At 46.4% G+C, this 24247-nt stretch overlaps 1 protein-coding gene across 1 annotated transcript in view; it reads right to left on the bottom strand.

The window, feature by feature from the left end:
* Vwf (von Willebrand factor) overlaps nucleotides 1-24247 on the bottom strand; it is a 126657-nt gene that overhangs the window by 85863 nt on the left and 16547 nt on the right. Inside the window, exons 5-9 of the mRNA XM_051173265.1 lie at nucleotides 21858-21982; nucleotides 5897-6113; nucleotides 4261-4383; nucleotides 3306-3417; nucleotides 2159-2205 (exon numbers count right to left, since the gene is read on the bottom strand). Coding sequence (XP_051029222.1) covers nucleotides 2159-2205; nucleotides 3306-3417; nucleotides 4261-4383; nucleotides 5897-6113; nucleotides 21858-21982 — 624 coding nt within the window. The remainder of the gene's footprint in view (nucleotides 1-2158; nucleotides 2206-3305; nucleotides 3418-4260; nucleotides 4384-5896; nucleotides 6114-21857; nucleotides 21983-24247) is intronic.

The following is a 24247-nucleotide window of genomic DNA, read 5'->3' as shown; positions in this document are numbered from 1 at the left end:
TTTTTATATGTCTACAGCCTTCTCTGACCATTCAAGCCAAACCTTAACTGGCTAAACTACTACTGTGGGGCTCCATTTAGCAAATGGGACAGGTGATTGGCTCTGCCCTTGACCAGGCATTTTCACCTAGCATGCTGGCTGCTCAAGTGCTCTGTTGCACACCAAAGCCCACATCTCTGTACACATTGAGTAGTGGGCTCCATGTCTGGCTCTTCTCAGCTTTCTCAGACCCCACATTTGGATATAAGGGCTGGGCCTCCACATTGAACACCAACTGTAACAGCACTTTCTCGTTGAGACAATGACGTGGAGACTTACTAATTATGGAAACTTGACCTTGGCTTAGGCTTATCCCACTAGCTCCTGTATCTTAAATTAACCTGTTTTTATTCATCTACATCCTACCATGTGGCTTTCTACCTCTCCCTCATTCTATATGTCCAACTCCCTCCATGTCCCACTGGCATCTCCCATGTGCCCCACATTCTTCTCCAGTTCTTCTCTCTCCCTGGAAGTCCTGCCTATTTTCTCCTGCCTAGCTATTGGTCATTCAGCTCTTTATTAAATCAATCAGAAGACACCTTTCACATAGTGTTAACAAGTTTTCCACAACATGCAGACTCCTACATGGGATGTGATTATGCTCAAATAGAGCACAGATATCATTTTCATGAGCATTATTTGTCCTTTATGCTTTCTTCTAGGGTTACCCAAAAGATACAAAGACTGGTTGGCCATTCCTGAGCTAAAGTAATTAATCTGGTGCCCATCAAGTTCCAGAGTTTTCCCAGTGTGAAAAGGTCCCAAATGCCCCTAAAGCCTCTAATCTACAGACTTCATATATGAGTTCAGGTATGCAAGCCACTTCCAGCCTACATAAGTCTAGGGCCAGTGAGGAAAGGACGGGTATCTGTGAGCTCCACTCCTGGCTCTGCCCTTTTGCAGCTTGTGACCTTGAGAAAACTCCTTAACCTGTCTCTGTTTTCTCTTTTGCAAGGTGAAAACAAATTGTACTTGTCTCATGGGTTGTAACAATGAGGTAACATGAAAAGCCTTAACACAGTGCCCAGCATACCAAAAACATCACATGAGTGAACACAAGGGAAAGGTCTGGATCCGTGAAGGGTGAGCCAGAGGGAGCTTTGAATGGGCAAGTTTTTCAATAAATAGAGCTGATGCCACGCAGGTAAAAGCAGAGGGCAGAGAATATAACACAGCTTCCTAAGAACTTTCAAAATGGGTAACTAAGGCATGGAAACTTCACTACCCTAGTTCTCCTAGCATTAGGACCATACTGTGGTGTGCGCATGTCAAGCATTCCAGAAAATGCCAATGAAACTCATGAAAAAGCACTCAAAAGCCATTTTTGCTGAAGATGGTTGATTTTTCATTTGCACCCATAAGGTAGCTAAGAGCAGGAAAAACACTAGGCATTGATCTCTGCCTTCCTGGTGTCTGTCTCCTTTACTTTGGCTGAACCTTTCCCCTTGAGTCACCTAGATTCCTGGAATAACAAAAGCTCCCTGAACAGAACCTCTGGCAGACAAGGGCAGTTATCCATGAGGGCAAGGCTGCACCTGCTTCAGACTACCTCAGAAGCAAGTAAGCATCTTGTAGAAACTAGATTGATCCCCTCAAGCGACATATATGACAGCAGTAAGGACTTCTTGGGAAGACCTGGGGTCACGAACTCCTTTATTTGTTCCTCTTCTGACCATTGCTTCATTGAATTCATCTCCAATCTCCACCTTTCCCTATTACACTGTTTAACTAATGCACTGGGGCTATAGAAACCTGGTTTCAAGCCAAAAGAATTGTTCGAACCTTCTTCTTCCCCTTGACTTTACAAAGAATTTCTCTTCTCTTTGCTTAGTCAACCCTTCTCAGGTCTCACAGTTCAGCAACTTAATCCCCAGAACAAACAGGAGTTGGGCAGGGCAACCTATTCCCGCTTCAACTGCTGTAAGGGAGCCAACGTGGCCCACAGTGAGCAGTGAGCAGACATTCCACTGCATAGCTGACATCCGAGGCCAGAGCTGAAGTCTAGGGGTCTGCAAAGAGGTCACTCTCTGTCTGCTGTGCTGTGGGCTCCCTGTCCAGCAGGAGAGGGCACACCTCCGCCACAGACAAGGACGAGAAAGAGTGTACACAAGCCTACCTGGGCATTCTTCATTGCTGCAGATCCACAGGCGGTTTCTGCAGATGCTGTTGGGCAAGAGAGACTCAGGTCATTGGTTCTGCCAGGAGGGCACCTAATTAAGTTAACTTTCACCACAGATAGCCCTGCCCTCCCCAGAGAAGGGATACAGGAGAAACAGCAGGAAATGGTGCCAGAGCAGTCTTTAAAGGGTTAAAGTAGTATAGGGCATGGCTCTGGCCACAAGGGGTCCTCAGAAACATCATAAAGGGGAAGAAACTAAAAGAAAAAGAAATCCTAGGGTGTTCAGAGGCCCCGAAGATCTGTTCTGGAGTCTTGCCCCTCTCCCCATACACAACAGGTGTTGGAAGCAATAGAGATCTGTGAAAGCAGTGGCCAGAGCCATGCTGGGCAATGAAGGGAGGACCCTGAGGCTCAGCAGGCTCTAGAGCAGTGGTTCTCAACCCTTTTACACAGTGTACCTCATGGTGCGGTGACCCCACCACCACAACCATAGAATTATTTCGTTGCTATTTCAAAACTATAATTTTGCTACTGTTCTGAATCGTAATGTAAATATCCAATACTTGACCCCCCCCAAAGGGTTCCAGACCCACAGGTTGAGAACCACTGCACTAGAGGCTGCAAGCAGGTAAAAAACTGGAGGTGGAACAGGGTGCTAGGTACCCCAGTGCACAGAGGACAGTGAGCTGGTGAGAAGTAATGAGTAGAGATATTCTTGAAAAGATGCCTGAACTAAGCAGGGCAGGTGCCAAAGTTAGGACTACCTAGGCTCTAAAGAACATAGATGGAGGAGCCCCAGCTAAGGGATTCGGCTTACCACTACCCAGCAGACAAAATTTAAGGAAAGAAGCTGTGTGCTTGCTGTAATAAAGCCTCTCTGCAGAGGACAAATGTCATTTACCAAACCATCATTTGGAAAGAACCAGAGCTGTCAGCTGCATGGAAAAGATGTACCCCTCTGATTTCCCTCTAGGCATATTTGTGACACGATCTTTGCATACCACCATTGCCTTCAACACCTGCTTGGATCCCTCTGCCAATTCCCCATCCCCGACTCTCAACCCAAGCCAGTTCCTGGTCCACCTGATGTTTCCCCTCCTGCCCCAGCTTTCCCTCCCCCAAACCCCTGAGTAGCCCCAGTTACCAAGTGTTGCAGTCTTGAGAGAGGGAGGTGCCAGGAGGGTACCGCTTCCCAGCATGCACACAAGAACATTCGGAGCTCAGCACGCAACGGCCTTCATCGAGGAGCTCTCCCTCTAGGTTCAAGGGCATCAAGGCAAAGATCTCAGCACTGTCACCATCATTTTTCATCTGTCATGTCTAGAACCCCATAGGGAATCGGAAGCTTAGTGCTTCCGGAAAACTCTACAAAGGTGTGCTACGATGTTTATCCTTGATGTTGGTGGACTATGAGGGAGGAGATATCAACCTCCATTCTATAGAATAAAGCATGGGCCAAAGAGCTTGTTTGGGGTTGTCCAGTGGAGAAGCCAACGAGTCTATCCAGAGGCTTCTTCTGAGGATCAAGAACTTGCATGACGCAATGTATGTGAGTATGCTAGGTTATTTCTCTCCATTGCCTACAGGATCACAGGAAGTTGGCAGTTTTTTCAATGGTGTTCAGTAGAGAAGTCATGAGCCTCAGAACTTAGTACTCTGAGTAACTGAATTCAGCTCATGACTATCACTCAGTCTCCTGGACAGTGAAGCCCTTTTCAGCTGAGCGCACAAGGCAAAGCCAGGACATACTTTATTAGACATTTCTCCCAGGATGGCGTCCTGCACCCTAACTGAGAAAACAAAACCCCAGCTCAGATCAGGCCAGGAGCTCCCTGAACAAAGTCACTGTCAGGGCCAAGACCATCCTTATTTCCCTAGACACAGATCTTTGTGAATGCAGTACAATGGGAAAAAACATAAATTAAAAATAAAGACCAGTTTAACCCTGAGTTCTCTGTACAAAGACTTCTTAAAAAGCTAAATAAAAGACCTCTGATTACAGCCATGAAGGAGAAACACAAGTGGCCTTCATCCCTCTTCCCAAAGCCAAGGGCACTGGCAAGGCCTCAGGTTTGCAAATGAAGGGGCAAGTTTATTACCGGGGCAGCCACAGCCATCCACACATTGCTGCTGACACACTTCACTGACAGGCAGGCTGTGGCAGGTTCTGGTGCAAGGAGACACACACTCCTTATACTCCATGCCAGCGGGGCATGCTGGGTCTGGAAGACAAATCAAAAGAGTCTCCTCAAGCAGTTCACCTGCATGGCAGTTTCCAAACCCCCGTGTAAGTGCCGCCTGCTTGGCCCCTCTGACTGTCCACTGTCTCTAGGGTCTCAGGGGCCATCTCCAACCCACCAGCCCATGGTCCCTCTGAAGCCAGCATTTCTCTGAGAAAACATCTTTTGTTTTGCAAGGTCCCAGCTAAGACTCGCTGGGGTGCCTGGGCCAGCCACCCCTGCCTCATGGCGATCTGTCCTCCATTCTCCATGAAGAAAGCTTGGGCATCTTTGTCTCCCAGTTTTCCGCCATTTTCACCTAGAACTTTCTCGGAGCAACTCCAAGTTCTGAGCTTAAAAAGGAACGGCTTCCAGGAGCCAGCAAGAAATTATCACTTCCTCCTCTGAGAGCCTCTCTTCTTCCTGACATTGGCTCCCACCAAATGTCACCTCATCCCTAGTGCAGGGCACATTCTATCCATGCCCGCTTTGATGACACTCATTTATTTTCACTGCTTTTCTGGGCTGCCTTTGAGCCTGACTGCCAAACTATCTCTCTGTTCACGCATGGACCACACAGGTCCTCATGGGCTGGGCTCTCCCCAAAGAAACTGCCACCAGCTCCTTCTTCAAGACCATTTATCAGGCATCTCTCCTACCCTACCTTCAAAGGTCTGAAAAGACAGCCACTCCCTTTGCAGAGGAGATGACAACTCTAACCCCCATCTTCCCACACCCCCACAGCAGAGACATCCGGCAAAGCTGATGGCAACATTGTTTGCCAGATGGTGAAACTCAAGTGTGCAGTGTCAATATCAGCCAGGCCCTCTGCCTCCTTCAGTCCACATTATCTGCCTAATTATAGCCAACCAGCTGTCCATAGAGTGGCTTTTGATCAGGGTGGTGAGAGAGAAGGCTTTTGCAAGGTGACCAGAAGTCTCTGTTTAATCACGGTAATTTGGAGATGGTGACAATGACTACGGGCCCAGTGAGATTTACAGATGCCAAATGGGTGTTGCAAAGCAGGATTGAAGGCACAGTACACACTGTGCCTGGGGGGCCGGAAGGATGAGTTAATAAAGGGGAAGGTTTAATGAAGGCTCTCTGGTCCCTCAGGGGCCCACCCAGCTTCAATACCCTGATGCTCCTTCTAACTGGGGAAAACCATGAGGACAAACACTGACACCTAACTGCCTGCTGCACTGAAGCAGAGACAACTGTGGAACGCCAGGGAACGGGTTTCCTGAGAGCCATGGGGTATTGAGAGGAATGTGGCATGAAACAGAGGTAGGGACAGTGCCTTAAAAGGCTTGCTCAGCTTCCACACAAACAATGAGGGAAGGGACTCCTGGGCCCTGTGCTCACGGGACGAGGTGACAGACGTAGGGCTCAGTAGACACTGGCTGATAGCAGTGATGAGAAGATGCACATCACAGCACAGCTCCAGAACACCGAGTGCCACTAACCCCGGGGGGAAAAACAGCCTGTGCCTCGCACAGGGAAAGTAGCAACTTACAGCAGGCGCTGTGGTCAGTCCAGCCATACAGCACCATCCCTTCCTGGGCGCAGGTCCGGGCATACTCGAGGAGGGCGGGGCATGCACACTCTGGCCCAATAGTGCATGTACACAAAGTCTTCTCACAGAGAGCCACGAAAGGCTCGGGATCCACCAGAGGGTGGCAGCGGGCAAACACCGAGGCACTCTTCAGTAGCTGGCACTGCCCCCACATTGCCTGCAGGGAAAGAGGCTCTTCAGCATGGTCTAACCCAGCCTTGGCCATAGGCTCACTGTCCCCCTGAAGATGGTGCTAAGAGTAACCAAGGTTATCCCTTCAGGATCCAGCAGGTGCTATCTACAGCGTTACATCTGTCAGTCTCAACCGAGGAAAGACAGTGGCACATGCTTGTGAGGTAGACAAAGACTAAGGTCAAATGTCAGATGGGGCCACAGATGGACAGCTAGAGCTCTGTGCTAAGCTGTGTCCTCCCTGAGAGAAAAGCAAGGAGAGTTTGCGCCTTGAGCTCGGTCTTGGACTTGCAGCTTCCGGGTTCAGTGATGGAGGTAGCAACTCTTCAGTCCTGACCTGGCCACCTACCTTCCCTGATCTTAATCCTCTTCATTACCAAATAAAGGCTCTAACAAAAAGAGGTTTGTTGTAGGCAGTAGAGTCTCCTGCACTGTGTCCCCACAGATTTAAAGACAATAGACTGGGGATGGGACTTGGGAATCCATTTTCTGATGCATTCCCCGGAAGACTGCAGGAACCAATAGGGTCAGTTCCTACTGGCAATAACATGTCTAGCCTATTAAATGCCTGGGGCAGCGGTGGTGCATGCATTTAATACCCGCACTTGGGGACAGAAACAGGGAGATCTCTGTGAGTTTGAAGCCAGCCCGATCTACAGAGTTCCAGGCAGCCAAAGCTACACAGAGAAACCCTGTCTTGAGAAAGAAAAAAAGAAAAAAGAAAAAAGAAAAGAAAAAAGGTCTATTAAATATCTCAAGACGTGTTGTGCCAGGCAAGGTTTATTTTGGGTTTCCCCTCTGTTGATACCCTCAACTCAACCTGATAACACAAGACAGGTTTGGAACTGTCAGTCCTTTCTCTCTGCTGATGTATTAGTATAAACATGCCTGCATGTTTTACTTACAAACACCTCTACAGTCTGTGTTTTAATGATTCCAAATGCCTGTTGCCAGTTGCTGTTTTTATTTTATTTATTTATCTATAACTGTCTCTGTAGGTGAGGTGCTTCTAGCCATGGATGTCATGATTTTCTTGCTCAGTGCCACATAGACCAGCAATGTATATTAGAATCAATGATGTCTTCAGCTTGATATAACACACTGCTATGGATGATGCCACAGTTTCATGCATAATTTCTTTCGTGCATATGCATGCCTCCTACTGGAGGTTAGCAGCTAGTGAACAGACTTAACAACTCAGCTAGAAAGAAATGAGCACAAGAATGTCTTTATATTATAAAATAGCTATATATTATAAAATATATACTGTATATTATACTGAGCCATTGGGGGCTAAACTAGAGTCCATCTGTGTTTGCAAACAGGGTAGAGGAGAAAGAGGAAATAAATTGCTAGTTTTGAGGACAAGAAATAAAGAGAAAGCCCATGTTGGTCAAGAGCAGGGAGCCAGGCCTGACTCTCAGAGGGAGGAAAAGTCCAACCTGCACGCCACCAATCTCAATATCCTCCCTGACCCTAGGGACACTCTGTGGTCCAAGGGAATCAGCGTCCTGCTCACAGGAACCCTGTGCCAGGGCCATGCATCTCACCCAGGCTGGTCCATCCAGAGTCCACAGTCAGAATCAGACAAGCAGAACATAATATCACATCTGTGGCAGGACCACAGTAGGCCCCGGTCCACTGTGCATCTTAGAAAAGCAGCTGTCTATTGGCATGAGCTATGGAACTGCAAACCTGAAAATGATCTGAGGGTGTGAGCCTGCCAGGGTCGCAACAGATACCACCCCTCCCTATCTCCACCTCCCTCACCTCCCTCCTGTTGAGTCAGTGTCTCTGTGGCCACTCTCTGGTAGTGGGAATTTAAACTAATGATTAGTTTTCCCGGTGGAAAGGAGTATCCTCGAGTGAATAGGGGTAACGGTCTTCATGCTACCCCATGGGTTGTATAGAGATGCCATGCTGCCTGCCATCATGAATGAAGATAACTTTTGGGGATGTTCTGACCAGTTGGGTCTCAGCTGCATGTGCCCTTCCACTAGCCACCTTGAGTATTCTACCCAAGGAGAAATAGATTTCTAAAGTTGGTGAGCAGGAGTGACAAGGGCTGGCTGGCTTGCCTTGACTTCACTTTAACTTCCAGAGCCCCGAGTTCAGGCTCGGGCTCATTCATACACCAGTTCTGTGTACCTCAGTTTATTGCCCAACCCCTCCTCTGTGATATGTGGGAAAGGATCACGGCTCCTACTGTAAGTCTGCAGTGAGTATGGAATGGAATCACACACGTCAAAGGTTCATCTCAAGAAATGGCAACCCATATCATCACCTCTCTTGTGACCACCAAAGAAGTCCCTTCTGTTCCTCTGTCTCCACCAGGACAAGCAGGTTTCCAGAAGGACGGGACAGTCTTGTTCGTCTTCCTATCTCTATCTCCCTGGGCCATATTAGGATAATGGTCACCAAGACAACATTATCACTTCTCTGGTATCTTGGTTGCTCCCTGGTAAGCAGAGGGGCAGCTTTTGCTGATTTCTTACTTGGGAAGGTCATAACCCTCCCAAAGTAGCAAGGAGGCAACTTGATGCTCATGGAAGAAGGCTGAGGTCTAGGTCTGTTTTCATTCTGCAGTACTGTCGGCCCATAAAAGCACCACTCAAATAGCCGGACAGTGGTGGCTCACGCCTTTAATCCCAGCACTCCAGGAGGCAGAGGCAGGTGGATCTCTGTGAATTTGAAGTCAGTCTGGTCTACAGAGTTCCAAGACAGCCAAGGCTACACAGAGAAACCTTGTCTCAAAAAAACAAACACACACACACACACACACACACACACACACACACCACTTAAGATTCAAAGAACAGGGTCAGAACTCTCACAAAGGAGGGAAACTGGGGTGTCCAGCTGCTCAGGTCCTGCCTCCCTGTTTTCCCACTCACAGTTCAGGGCTAGAAAGAAAGAACCCAAAACCCTGAAAATTGCAAGACCATGGGAACCTATCGCCACTGCCACCCTAGGATGAATTAGAAATTTTCTCCATGCAGGACACAGTAGCATCCAAAGAAAGGACAGCAGCAGTTGAGGCATCCTCCGTGCCTGGAGTCCAGCCTGGTTCATCTCCCTTTGGCCCAGGTCAGTCTTGTCCCAGATCAAAGAGAAAATGGAAACAAAGCTCTAGCATATTTCCTGGGCGGTCCCTGGAGGTATTAAATGGTGTGTGGAAAGCCACAGCAAGAAGGGTGTTTCCAGGTTATTTCACTGCGGGATGGGAGTAATGACTTCTGCAGAAGCTTCCTCCTCCCTTCCTAAAACAAATTCTTCAGCCCCACGCACGGCACCTGCCTAAAATCCAGCTACAGTTTCTGCCTCCACAGAAACAAAAAGAAGTCTAGGCTCTCATCTTCTCCACCTCATTTCTGCTCAACCTGGTCCACAGTCTGGTTGCTAGGCAGGATTTTCAACATCTGCCCGTCTCCTCCAGCATGTCCACTCTCACCCCACAGCAGTACCCAGGAGGTGTATTTAGCTCTCAGTCCCAGCCACTCGAAGGCCTGTCTGTGCCACCTCAGGCAACCCTGCCAGGCCAAGCCAGGGCTTGAGATGGCATAGAATGAAGTCCAAGGTGCTTTCCACACCTGCCAGGCTCACGGCAGAGACTGTTACACAGATGATGCTAAAATAGCCACTGCACATGTACTGGGTGGGTGGCCTCTGGGTCCCTGACACTGCTTCTGCTGGATATAAAATGCAAAGTGATGCCCTATTCCAATTTAAAAGCAAGCGTTCTAGCTCATTAGGAAAGCAGGGAGACCAACCCTCCATGACCTGACCTCAGCCTTCCCATCTCATCCCATTCCTGACACTCCCCGCCCCAGGCATTACTTGAAAACGCCCTGATGTTTTCTTCCACTGATACATCTACTATGCCCAGGCAGCATGTTTAGTACAAGGAACATAAAAGAAAGCCCAGCAGGGTAGATTCTGCCCATCACAAGGCTGGAGGTGGGGCCTATGCCCTCCACTCTGAAGCCCTTCCTGCCTCAGTTCAGAAGTGCCCCCTTTCCGGGAAGGGTCCCACATACCTCTCCTTCTCTTGACATGAAGCAAATATCCTCCTTAGTCATATCCTCCCACTATGATGCATTGTAATGTCAGGGGCCCTAGCTGATGGGAACACATGACCATGGGCCTCTGAAACTATGAACAAAAATAAATGCTTCACTTTTTCTCCGCTATTTTGTTACAGCAATGGAAAGCTGACCAAGACACTGAGGACTATCTCTGTGTACCCTGCCTTCCTTGGACATGTGTTCTTAGTATTTAGCCATTTGTACAGGCCAGTCTTTGGAGTCCTGACAGGACAGGCCCTCAGCTGCTGCCACTAAAAGCACCACCTGTGCCTATTCAATATGTCGTCTTCAAAAGGGCCCTGCCCATCTCCCATCTCCCTCTCCTCCCCTTCTTTCTGTCTGTCTGTCCCCCTCCCCTCTCTTTCCTGCTGTTCCTGTCCCCTTCCCCTTTTTTGAGATCCTTTTCCCTTAATGAAAAACCACTTCCCTTGAATTCTGTCACTTTTTTTTTATATACAACATGTATGAAGTCAAAAGAACTGGTGAGTCAGGATGAACGGGCCAGAAGAGCTGGAGGCCTGAGCCAGTCATCTCTGGCTCCTGTCAGCCCTCCCAGCCAGTGGCTGCTGACCCAGAGAAGCCCAGCCATAGGGCTCCACACAGTTTCCCTGCCTGGCTCCGCCTCAACAAGGTTGATACACCATACAAACCCCCGTCCCTCTTCTACAGTAGAGACCCTCTTCTAAGCCATGTAAATAAAATTATCTCAAAACCCTTGCAGCTTTCACAAGCTGGACCTTCAGAGACTGGCAGACACCCCCGAAGGGCACAATATCAACTTCAAGGAAAAAGAAAAGTTCATCCTTTCAGTTTAGGATGAAATTAAAGAATATTTCAGGAAAATGGATGGACCTGGAAAGAATTATACACATGAACACATGCACACACACACACACACACACACACACACACACACACACACATTAAACACAAATGAACACACAAACACACACACACACAGAGTAACTTGGTCTCAGAAAGACCAAAATCGCAAGTTCTCTCTCCTACGTAGTTCCTAGCTTACAGTGTTTACAATATGTGTGCAGTGGGTGAGTGTGAGCGTAAGCTATGAGACGGCTAGAAGAGGAGCGAATATTCAGGAAGAGGAAGAAGGGCAATCATCGAAGCAAAGAGGAGGCAACTGTAGCGGTGGTGTGAAAGGTCACAAGAGGGCGGGCGCTGAGGGAGACCAGGCCACAAGGAAAATCAATTTTAAAAAGTCTTGTTGGAAAATACCATAATGAATACTGTGTTGCTAATTTAATTTTTTTTAAATAACAAGTTTAAACATTTTACTAATTAGGTTATAAATTCTCAAGTTCTAACCCTGGGACCCTGCAGACAAGAAGAACCTCCAGGAACCAATAAGATCCAGCATCTCCTGTAATGCTGGGCTTTTATGATTTTATCTCTCCTTCCACTACTGTTTAGTAATTCCTCTTTGATATCTGGCTTGAGAGAGGTGAACTGGATTCTCATGCTGGAATCTCCTTAAGACAGGCAGCAAAGATTTATAAACCCACAAAACAATGCATTCTTCTACCTTGACATTTTGTTCAGGAATTTAGAATTACCTTTGTTTTGTTTTGGTTTTAATTTTTTATTTATATGAAATACAATGAGACAGCATTTATCTAGATTAATTGATTAATATTTTAAATGCCCCTGTTTTAATGCCTAATATGGTAAATATCAAGAACTATAACCCAAATAAGCAAATTGGAGTCCTCAGTTAATTTTTCAGAGTTCAAAGGAATTCTGATCCTGAGCAACTTGAGGACCACTGTACCATTGATGCAGTGACCAGACTTGAGGACCACTGTATCAGTGATGCAGTGACCAGACTTGAGGACCACTGTATCAGTGATGCGGTGACCAAACTTGAGGCCTGAGTATACTCCATAGCTCAGTCATTTGTCATCAAACCACAGATTATAGTGGTCAAGGATTTCATCGTCACAGATTAAAACAATTTAAAATATTCAGGGCAAGGGATTGCATCCAAATTGGACATGTATGTACTTGTTTTTCCTTTTCATTATTCTCTATTTTTCCTATTTAATATGGTATGATACTCATCTAGATGGCATTTATTTATACTGTATTAGGTATAAGAATAATCTGCAATAATTTAAAGTAGTGGAGAAAGGCACTTAGTCCACAAACCTGATGATCTGAATTTGATTCCCAGAACCCACATCAAGGTAGAAGAACAAAATTGATTCAGGTTTTCTCTGACTTCCCACATGTGTGCTGTGGTACGTGACCCACACATAGACTGACCTTTCTCTCTCTCTCTCTCTCTCTCTCTCTCTCTCTCTCTCTCTCTTTCTCTCTGTCACGCATGCACGCACGCATGCATGCATGCACGCGCGCACACACACACACACACACACACACACACACACACACACACACCGGGGGGCTGGAGAAATGGCTCCACAGTTATGAACACTTACTTACAACTCTTCCAAAGGACCTGAGATCAGTCCCCAGCACCCATGAGGCAACTTACTACCACTTGTAATTCCAGATCCAGGGGATCCAATGTCCTTTCTAGGCCTCTAAGGCAGCTGCACACACAGTGTATATAAACACACACACATAGTTAAAAATAAATAAATCTTTTTAAAGTAACAATAATAATTTTAAATAAAATTAAGTATAAAGAGGATAGGCTGAAATCAACTGGCGTGCAATTCTATGTAAAAGATCTGGGCATCAAAGGGTTAGAAGGCTGTACGGCAAATGCAGGGGTTCTAGAAGCATAGGAGGGCAAGAACCCCAACTCCATCCCTTCCAAAGTGACTTCAAGAACTTCGTTTCACTTTTCAGCACTACCATTTCCCAGCTATAAGAGAAGCTGTAGGAAAAGACGGAGGCCAGGTCCGCTTCTCTTGCTTCTTAGTTATGACTCTCAACCCCCAGCTCTCACTTGGGCACAGCTCCTGGGAATGGCGATTCCATGTTCTGCCCTGTCTGCTGCCAGGAGCAGCCACAGCTCTGAGCCAGGCCTAACAGTGAGGAAGCTGCCTGACTCCACTTTGAAGGCTGGAGCCATTATGTTGTATTTTTTAAGAATAAATTTCTGTTTACTGTGAGAATTGAGTTGCTCTCTGTTTCCTGCAACCTGACCTTCCACAACCCATGACTTTGATTTGTTTTTTGAGAATACCCTTCCCATCCCTGGCCAGCCCTGACCCATCCCTAACCACATGATGAGTGACCAAACTTTTTAAAGATTTTTTTTTTTTTTTTTTTTTTTTTTTTTTGTATTTCCTTATTGCCCCATTGTCTCGCTTCTGTAAATCTACTTGTTATTTTACTCCTTAAAAGGGACCCAGGAGGTGGATTCGGGGCTGCTCTCTTTAACCAGACCTAGGGGGCAGTCGCTGGCCAGCTCTTGGGTACACCCCAATAAAAATCAAGCTTGCTTCAAATTAGGTTCAAACTGTGGTAGTGGTCTTATTCTCGCCATTGGGATTAACGGAAGGAAGGAAGGAAGGAAGGAAGGAAGGAAGGAAGGAAGGAAGGAAGGAAGGCTGAAGGTACACTGCACCTTCCAGGGAAGTCTTCAGAGGGTGCCTCCTTTCATGTCCCTTCTCATTCCACAGCTGGCACGTGACTGTGTGCCTGGAGCTTGAGATGGCCATCCTGAAGGCGCTGAGAAATGAGACAGAAGGAACCTGGATGCCAACTGCACAGGATTCTAGCCTGGCCCTGCACATCCTGCCCTGAGCCGCACACAAGAGAGAAATGCACTAACTACAAGCCATTGTTGCCTTAAATGTCCTGTCACTCATGGCTGGATGTACCCCGGTAGCAATACTGACCTCAGAGAGTTGCCGGAAAAACAAAATCAAAGGGGCTCGCTCATGCTGAGGTGGTTAGCCACCCTCTCACTATTACACTCGCTAGCTGTCTGCAAAGGCTTCACTGTGGCTCTCTGCTGAACCATTCTGGCAGGGACACAAAGTAAGGGTCAGCTAATTTGCACTTCCAGCATCTCCTGGCTCCAGTGCCCGGCACCAGGCACTTCTGTCTTGTTTCATCTCCTATCGGTGGTGTCAGAAGCTGGCAGAGAACTGCAGCCCCAGCTCCATCAATCCATGACTTCACCCTCCTGGGCAGGAGGACAGACCCAATTGTGGCCCATCTTAATCCCATTTTCAGTTCATCAGAGGAGACCAGGCCTCTTCCCTGGGGAAGTTAGGCCCCATCTAGGGAAGGGAGAGAAAGCAAGAGCATCTCCCCAGGGACTGAGAAGGCTCGGCAGGAGAAAAAGAAGAGCCAGAGGTCCAGAGGTCTGAAGTTATGCTATTGCTTTGTCTCAAACAGCTGACACAGGAGAAGGGGGTGGGGCCCGAGCATTCCTAGGTCTGAAGTGAATAAAGAAAGGAAGGCATAATGCATAGAGTGCAAGTTGTTTGCCTGGCCCTGATCTTTCCAGCTCCAGGGTGGGCGTCATGAGGCTGCTGCCCCTGGAGGAGGTGTGGAGGTGCCTAGAGCCTGAACTGGTCCAAAGCAGTGGGTTCAAGAATCCACTCAGGGCAGAGGACAGCCTCTCATTGGTCAATTAGCAGGGATTGAATGTGGTGAGGGAAGGAACTGACTCTATTTATACCTTCTGGCTGTCCTGATGTTCCTATCCACAATCCACGCTTCTAACTCATGATCAAGACTCAGCTCTTGAGCCGGGTTCATACAGGTCCATCAAATGGACAGGGCTGCTGGAGTTTCCTCTCCTTAAGATAGTTGCATGGGATGCTCATGATAAGCAGGGTGATAGACAGAACATAGTAGAACTGCCAGTGTCCCCAGAAGCCTCCCTGGGCCCCTTCTCACTCTGCTCTGCTCTCTTGGGAGCATATGAGTAGTTCTTCATGATCAGCACAAGACCCTGCCAGCTGGAAGAAGAGCCGGGCATTGTCAGAGTAAGAAACATAACTCTAACTGTAGATGGGATAAAAAAAGTTTATTCTGACGCCAAATACAAATGATCATGGCCCAGGAACACAGATTCCAGTTACTTCAAATTGCATGTTGCAATGTGGTAATCATTTCACCAAACTTATTATAGTAACAGAACAAAGAAAGCCATACATTAAGGCACTTCTCACATCCATTGGTGGAAACATTAGGTAGGTGGATTAAAGTGAGGAAATCTCTGCTGTAGACCTCAGATGTTCTGCCAACACTCCTAGCTTTTAGGTTAGTGGAAACCGGTGATCTACTAAGTAAATACATTCCAAAGGGTTTTATGTGTCAGTCACAAGGATGTAAGAGGATGTTAGAGAGATGAAGATAGCCCAAGATAGCAATCGGGCTCTGGACCTACAACATTCCAACCTCTCCACGATCACCCAATCAGCCTTGCACAAGGGTCAGTGGCAGGTACAGCTGCCCTCTAGGAACTGTCGTTTACAGTATCATTCTGTGATTTGCAGTTCAAAATCTGCCCAAGCTCTAGAATAAACAATCCAATCTGAACCAGTCTACACATCCATCTCACAGCAAGATAGATCACCAGCTCCATGCCAGGAGTCAAGTCACCTGAGCTGCCTCATCACTACCCATCTATCAAGCAGCTTGTCACCTACTGACCCCAACAGTGCTGTTGTTCTCCTTCGTGATGTGTTCATTTCTCTTGTATCTGGTCCTTAGATATCTACTTGACAAAGTTCCAACATTGCTCACTCTCAGTGAATGTGGACTGGTGGGTACTTTCCCATTCCTTACCCATTCTGGTCCTCACTAGGGAGAGGACATAGGACAGGAAACCCCTGAGAAACACACTCATCCTTCAGTATCCTCGGGGAACTGCTTCTAGGATCCTCCTCTCATACCAAAATCCATGAATACTCAAGTCCCTCGTGGAACCCCCACACATTTTCAATACACTTTAAAAACCATCTAAATAACTTGTACTACTAACTATGATATACATTCTGGGAAACAGCTGTCATAGCATGTCGTTTAAGGAATGAGAAGAAAACCCCATGTTTTCAGAACAATTTGTCTGCAGTTGGTTGAACCCACAGACCTGAAACACATGGATGCAGAACGACTGCTTTTTGTTTCAGACGTTGGGTTTTGTTTTGTTAGGGAGGGATGTGATGCTGGGACTTTATCCAACCCTCCTAAGGGTTTGTCAAAGTAGCCAAAAAGTCAAGTGCCAGCTAACCCAAAGGAAATCTTTGAAAACTCATAGCAGCTGCTGAGACTCTGCTAAAAGGCTAGACCATCACAATCACTAAGGATGTCACTGTCATTACGGCTACTTGGCTCTTCTCTTGAGCTACTCTTAGGTGGACACATACAACATAAAGGAAAGGGTTCTCTTCTCTGGGTGTTCAGTGGAGGAAGTCCTCTGATAGAGGGGCACAGAGAGGCAGAACAGGAAAGGAACCCACAGAGGACATGACGAAGGGAGTGAGTCCAGGACTCCTTCCTGGTCCTGTGTGTCCCTTGTATAAGTTCTCACTCCTTACTTAGCCTTTTTGTGACTCTGAAGAGACACAGAAGGATCTCATGTTGCCAAGGGGAAAAGTATATGGATGCTTGTGTTCAAACTCATGCAATAAGACACCCAGTCTGTAAAACTACCTCATGGTGCTGTCGCTTAGCAACAAAGATACACTTGGTTCCTTGAGTTTTCTGACTTCTATGGGCCAAACTCTCCCTGTACAACTCTCTCTGAATTGGAGCTGGAGAGATGGTTCATCAGTTAAGATCTTCCAAAAGACCCAGATTCAGTTTCCCCATTCAGTACCCACATGGTGGCTCACAACCATCTGTGACTCCTGTTCCAGGGGATCTGACAATCCTACTGGCCTCAGGAACAAGACATGAAAGTGGTATCCCAACATGCATGCAGGCAAAACACCCATATACATCAAATAATTTTTTTCAATTAACAACTTTGAATCGCAGCCAAGCAAAAGAATGGCTATTCCCAATTGCCAAGAGCCTACTCCAAACCAAACTCCTTGACTAAATCACCCTCCCACACATGCCTGTCAGCTCCCCATCCAGCTCCATCTGAGCAGATATAGCAGAAAGTGACAATGCACACCTTCAAATAAACAACTGTGTCATGAGGACATACAGAGTGGGTTGCTTTGTCCCCATCAGGATGGATGGTACTTCATGTGCTTCTCTGGGCTATTGAGGAGACGTGCTACGGTTATTCAAAGTCAACATCAGTTTTACAAATATTAGCCCATAAGACAGGTGATTTCCTGTGGACAAGAGAAGTAACAGGTGAACGAACGGCACATTGTCTTGGAGGAGAGGAAGAATATTCTATGGGACGGAAGATGGTGAAAAGGCAAGACATAAACAGCATAGGAAAATGTCATGTGTTCTCATAATAAGCATCAGATTCATAGGTAAAAGAAAAGTGGAAAAATCTAAAGGCGTTAGAGAGTAGACTGAAGTACTATAGGGAGGGGGCTCACACAGCAGCCCTGAGCAGCCAGACTGGAAGGTTCCTGCAAGTCCAGTATTCACGGACATTGAAGGACATGCAGAGTCTTCATATGAGCATAAAATGGAAGGAGCACTCTCTTAGGAAGCTGGATAGAGCTGAATGTGCAGGATGAACAGAAAGACACTAGTGAGGCTCTTGCAAGGCCTTGACTCCCAAAATCAAGATCAGAGCAAACCCTGGCCATCTGGCTGCTGCATTCAGAGAACCTTCATGCAATGGGTAAGAGGAGGAGTAGGCATCTTTGAGAATCTCATCCAATTCTTGAGTGTTTGTGAGCCTGAGATTCCTAACATCGATGAAAAGACATTTCTTCCACCCCTGCCCTGTCTGAGGATGTTGCTGCCACTGGATTGTCCCCCCCCTGCTGTGGGTCAAGTGAAAATCACCACACTCAGGCTTTCCAATAACAACGGGTCATCTTGAAGACCAACTCTTAGGAATTATATGGAAATCTTTTGATGCCAAGCATGGAAGTGTCCTCACACTCTTGACAGAAGCAACAAAGGCAAGAACCAGTCTTGTCATGCTGGGGAATGTGACCCCAGTGATGATGATGGCTACAGTGGCTGGATCCCCCAAGCCAGACCAAAGGTAGGCATTGTCATCACCCATGTATCTGTGTGTTAAATGATGTGCAGTAGTCGTGTGCACTATGGCAGGCCTCTATCAGGTGACAGGGGTTGTGTTTTTCACAGCTAGCACAGCCATTCTGTGGGCTAACAGCAGTCCTATGGGGCTTTGGACTCCAAACCACAGACAACACACAGCTCCGAGACCACCATCCCCTTATGATGTTCAGCCGTTTCCCCCATGCCACCCAGACTGAATTTTACAGAAGAACAAAGGCCAACTAAGGATTTCTAAAGTGTGCATTGTGCAATAGCTTTGAGCAAACGAGTATCACTTATCTGAGCATTTACGGCTTGGGCTCCAGACTCAGCTGGAAAAGGGAGAAGAAAAGGAAAACTTGCAACCATGCAAACAATCCAACAAGCCATTATCAGTCCCAGCAGATAAAGGCACTGGGGCTGTTGGTACTACGTTCCTCCCAACGGTATAAGTAATATGACCAGGCTCTCTGTAAGAGCTGACTCTCAAGCTCAGCTTTGGAAAGACCAAAAGCAGAGGTGACAGGTCCCAACAGCTACTCAAAGGAGTTGTAGGTCAGTACAGCCCCTCCCAGAACTCTCTACTATTCCAACTGGCCCTTGAACCAAAGAGCAACCGCTGGAGACAGATGCCAAGTTGCCAGACCCAGTTTCTGAGCCTGGGGCCCAGTGGAAATAAGAAGACCCAACAGTTCAAAGACCACATTAATCATCTCCCAGGAGATGAGTCCCTGCACATCCCAGCCAATGAGGGAGCCCCAACTGTGGGCAAACACATTCTGATTGGCTAAGGGCAGAGTACAGTTCTCTGGGTAAACAATCTGAAACAATACCGCTGGGCTTGAACTGGGGGTTCATGCCTCAGGGAAGTCAGGTGTATTTGGAGCCTCAGTCCTGAACAAAGAACTAAGTACTCTCTTTCTTAAGCTGTTCCCAAGACACTGGTTAGCAAGGACGCTAACACACCCGGGAGACTAAGTGAGTAGCAACAGGCAACTGAGGCCTTAAAACGGAGTCCCCAGAGACATGCAAAGCTGCTTCTACACTCACCTTTGTCTTCCTTCAACAAAGCAGCCAGTCTTTCCCTGCTCAACTCAACCTCAGTATCAGGTTCTCTCCAGGGAAAGTCCGTCTGCACCTCCCACTAATGCCACATAAGTGGGATTGTTCCTTGGTACTCTGAGGGTGGGGACCATCTGTCAAACCCTTGCTGTATGCCGACCATGTTTGCAAAGTCAAACAAACAAAATATGCTCTGTGGGACCTGTTACTCTCAACCCAGCCTTGGAGGAAGGGAGAAGGAGAGCCACCAGCCGGCAATGGAACTCTAAGTTTAGAAATACAAAGGGGAAAATTAGAGACCTCTCTCTTGCACAGTACCTTGAATGAATTTCTTTTGAAATGTGTCTGGGTGGCCGAGAGTCACTAGAGGAAGGGCTGACCTCCGTCACTTGCCTATTTGGATGTATCAATGTGCTGGGCATCAATCTCAGTTTCCTTCTAACCTCTGTGGGGCTGTGCTTAACTACCCAAAAAGAAAGCAATTATAACTGGGAGGAAGGGAAGAAAACAAAAGTAGTTTGGGGTCTTATTCCTAAGGTGCAGTATTTGCTGGGGCTGTGCTCCCCACACAGACTCCCAAAGCATGTCACTCCGGTGGGACACACAAGACAACAGGAGAATGCCAGATGTTACATCACTGTCATCAACATCATCATCATCACTCATACAGTTGAGCACTGCTGGGATAAGCACTCATGCAACTGACCTTTCCCTTAGTCCTTTCAATGGTCCTGGCAGGTCCCATTCCTAAACCTGTTTCACATGTGTGGATACTGAGTATTGGAGAATGAAAGGCTTGAGTTTCAAAGAATAAGTGGCTGACTCAAACCCATCCATTAGCACAATGTCCGATTGTTTGCTTCTCTATTTCTGTGATAACTGGAAGCAACACGGGGGAGGGGGTGTCATTTTAGCCTACAGATTATAGTCCAGCATCAAGGAAAGTCAGAGCAGAAGCCTGGAGGCAGAAACCTGGAGGCAGGAGCTCACAAAGGAACCCGGCTCGCTTTTTTGATGCGTTCATCTTGCTTTCTTATACAATCCAGGACCATCTGCCTAGCAGGTAGCACCACTATCCACAGAGGCTGGGCCCTCCCATATCAACTATTAACCAAGACATGCCCCATAAACAAGCCCACGGGCCAATATGATGGAGGTGATCCCTTCTCTAGGTGACTCGAGCTTGTGTCATTGAGAAAAACTGACCAGCACACCCAAGCATGGATGAGATGATCTCAAGGGTTCAGCCCGTCAAGAACAAATGTCAAACATGTCAAGCCAGGGGAAAAAGGAAACCCCCTTCTGCACAAAGTACACTCCTCTTGGAGCTGGAGCTCAGTTTGCCTTGTTAGCAGCCCTGGCCATCTCCCAGAGGGCCTAGCACCACTGAATCACTGGAAATGCAAGGAGAAAAGGCTTTTGGAATGTGTCTGTTTACGAGTTGGACTTTGTTTATTTAAGCGCTTAGGCCACTACATTTAGCATCCGCCCCGATACTCTCCTGAGGCTGACTTGCTCCTGGTTCAGCGGTTCAAGGAGGTTTTTTTTTGTTGTTGTTGTTTTTTTTTTTTTTTTTTTTTTGTGAAAATAACAGATTCATTAGATGAGTAACCAGCTACTAATGAAGCTTTCCCGTGCTAAGCTGGTGTGTGAGTGTCTATTGTTGGTGGCGTTTCTAACATTGGAGGGGCGGATTCATTTACTCATAGGCAGATTTAGGTGAATCTGGCTTCTACCAGTGAGGAATTCTGGGTTATTCTTGGGGAGATCATGACAATCCCTAGCTACGACCTAAAGTATATGTCCTACACACACTGAAACCTATAAACTACTATGCTTTGGCACAACACAAACACAATAAAGAATCTAAGAACTAAAAGGGATCATAAAGAATCTTGTGAGGTCTAGCTCCTGAAGAAGGAAGAGCACAAGAGTCTGCAAATAGAGTGGTGTGAGCAACCCTTTTGTAGGAAGAGTAATACAGGTAGCCTTTGGGTTTTTTTTTTTTTTTTTTTTTTTTGTTTGTTTTGTTTTTTGATTTTTTTTATTTTTGTTTTTTGTTTTGTTTTATTTTGTTTGTTTGTTTTTTGGTTTTTTGGTTGTTTTGTTTTGTTGTTTTGCTTTTGACACAGCAGTAGCACCCATACCAGACAGCAGACACCAGCACTTTCACCCTGGAATTCCCAGCTTCCAGAACTATAATAATTTCCATTGTCTGGTATTTTGTTATTGCTATGCAAAGGAGTGGAGATACTGACCATACCCATTCGTTTTTAAAGAAATGAGGCCAAGGAAAATATTAGAATTAGACAAAATCCTAGCCAAAATAAATTCTCAATTAAAAAAGACCCATGAACACCCCATATTGAACAGCAAGAGAGACCCATTTCCCACCCAGCCCCTGAAGAGAGAAAGAGATCATGAGTCCAAGTCCCTTACTTAATTCCAGGAGCCACACACCATCCAGACCAGACTGTACCCACCTTCTGCATGTCGCCAGAGGAGCTGTTGCAGTGACTGCTGGGAGGAGGGGCCCGTTGACACCGCTGCTCCCCGCTGCTCAGGGCCCAGGAGTTGGCAAAGTCATAGGGGTCTGACGTCAAGGCCCCTACAGAGAAAAGTTTCCAAAAAAAGGATGCTTCCGTTCAGCTTGTTCCAGGACTTCTGCATGAAAGCTATCAGCCAGCTGCATCAAACTCCTGCTAGATTGAATCCCAGGCATTTGGACCTGAGGCATTTCATACAATACTCAGCATGACACCACACGGTGCATGGGCAGTGGAGCTCAGCCAGTGCTTAGTGAGTTGACAAACCATGGTCAGAGGGACAGATACAATGAAGGAGGTGACATGAAAGATGATGAGGATGTCATTGGAGAAGTTTCTGTGTGCAGAGATAGACATCATTAGGAATCCACAACTGGTCTAAATGTAGAGGACACCTGACCATGGCATGCTCAATCCCAACTGACACCTCTACAACACAACTCCTACACATAAAGCTCAGAGAATTTCCCAAAAGAAGAGTAGAAAGCTTGTAAGAGTCAGAGGCCCAGGAAGTCTGTTATGAGATGGTGTCTTCTATATGTGACAGAGAAGCTGCACCCATGAAATGTCAAAAATATGGTCGCCTGAACAAGACCAGCAGTGACACCACCAGTGATATCCCAACATAGTTGGGGGAAATCTGACAAGGTTCCACCCCTAGATGAATAGCTAGAGGCAATTAATGACTAATGAGAAAGGGAGAATCAATCTTCTCTAGGGATGAGCCCCTGATAGGCTATCCAGTCATAAGAGGTCAGCCCTAAACAGATGCACATATGAATAGCACTAAATGAACTCAGCAGAAGGGATGTATGTGTGCCTGTGTGTATAATAATAAAGAAGAAGGAGTCATAGGAGGGAGGGAGTGGGGGGGGACACACAAAAGGACCTGGAGGGTAGAGGGGGTAGAAATGATGCAAATCTCAAAAACAGTGGTTTGTTGGATTTAATATTTAAAATATTTTAAAAAGAAAGATGAAGGAGATGATGCCATCCAGCCTCACTTCTCCACGCCTTGGATTGCCCTTCCCCCATCTGTATGGACCATTCTCCTCCTTCATCATGGTTCCAGTATAAAATGCTCACCCACCCCCAGCTCATATGATCAAGACTTGGTCCTAAACTGCTTGGGGTAGTGCTATGGAATAATGCTCCCGTACACTGTGAATATATATTACTCTCATTGGTTAATAAAATAGCAGATTGACCCACAGCTGAGCAGGAAGCAATTGAGCGAGACAGCCTGACATAGAGAGAATTCTTGGAGGAAGAAGGGTGGGGTGAGATGAGTCTCTGGCAGATGCAGAGGGAGCAGGAGATGAATGTGCCATGTTAATAAAAGTACCACATGGCAGAGCGCAAATAAGGACTATGTTAAATTAAAATGTAAGAGATGGTTAGTAACAATCCCCGCCGAGGCTTTGACTCGGGACCCTGCTCTCCAGAACTCTGTTGCAGGAAGTTTCTGTTGCCAGAAGTCACCTGGTTTGTGGTAACAACTTGGAAACCAGAGGAAACTAATAGACCAGGATATTCCAATGGAGAGAAAAGAAATTTGTATGGTCTCTACTGTTTACTGGGTACTGTGACAGGTGTTCTTTGGTACCCAGACACTCACATCGCATCTTAAGGAAGAGGTAGAGAACAGCTCTCAGGTGGATGGGAAGTTCCTCCTATCAGTCTGTGGGACTGGGGCTCCTCCCTTCAACTTAGGTGTCTAATTCCTTACTTGTACAGAAAGAGAAAGCTAGCTTCAAAAGTCTTTTTCATTTCTACCAAATGTTCAAAAGAACTAATACCAATACTCCTAAATTATTCCACACAATAGAAACAGAAAGAAAATTGTCAAACTCTTTTTATGAGGCTACAGTTACCCTGATACCCAAACCACACAAAGACACAACTAAGAAAGAGTACTACAGACCAATTTCCCTCATGAACATAGATGCAAAAAATACTCAATAAAATACTGGCAAACTGAATCCAAGAACATATCAGAAAAGTCATCCACCGTGACCAAGTAGTACTCATCCCAGAGATGAAGGGGTGGTTCAACATACAAAAATCCATCAATGCAATCCACCATATAAACAAACTGAAAGAATAAAACCACATGATTATCTCATTAGATGCTGAAAATGCCTTTGACAAAATTCAACACCCATTCATGATAAAGAGAATATGGATAACAGGAACATATCTAAACATAATAAAAGCAATATACAGTAACCCATCAAACTAAATGGAGAGAAACTCAAAACAATCTCACTGAAATCAGGAACAAGATAAGGCTGTCCACTCTCTCCAAATTTAGTCATAGTTTTAGC

This window comes from Phodopus roborovskii, unplaced genomic scaffold (assembly GCF_943737965.1).
Source record: "Phodopus roborovskii unplaced genomic scaffold, PHOROB, whole genome shotgun sequence".
NCBI classification, from domain to species: domain Eukaryota; kingdom Metazoa; phylum Chordata; class Mammalia; order Rodentia; family Cricetidae; genus Phodopus; species Phodopus roborovskii.
Note: the sequence above shows the minus strand (reverse complement) of the source record. Positions and strands in the feature narration are given on the sequence as shown.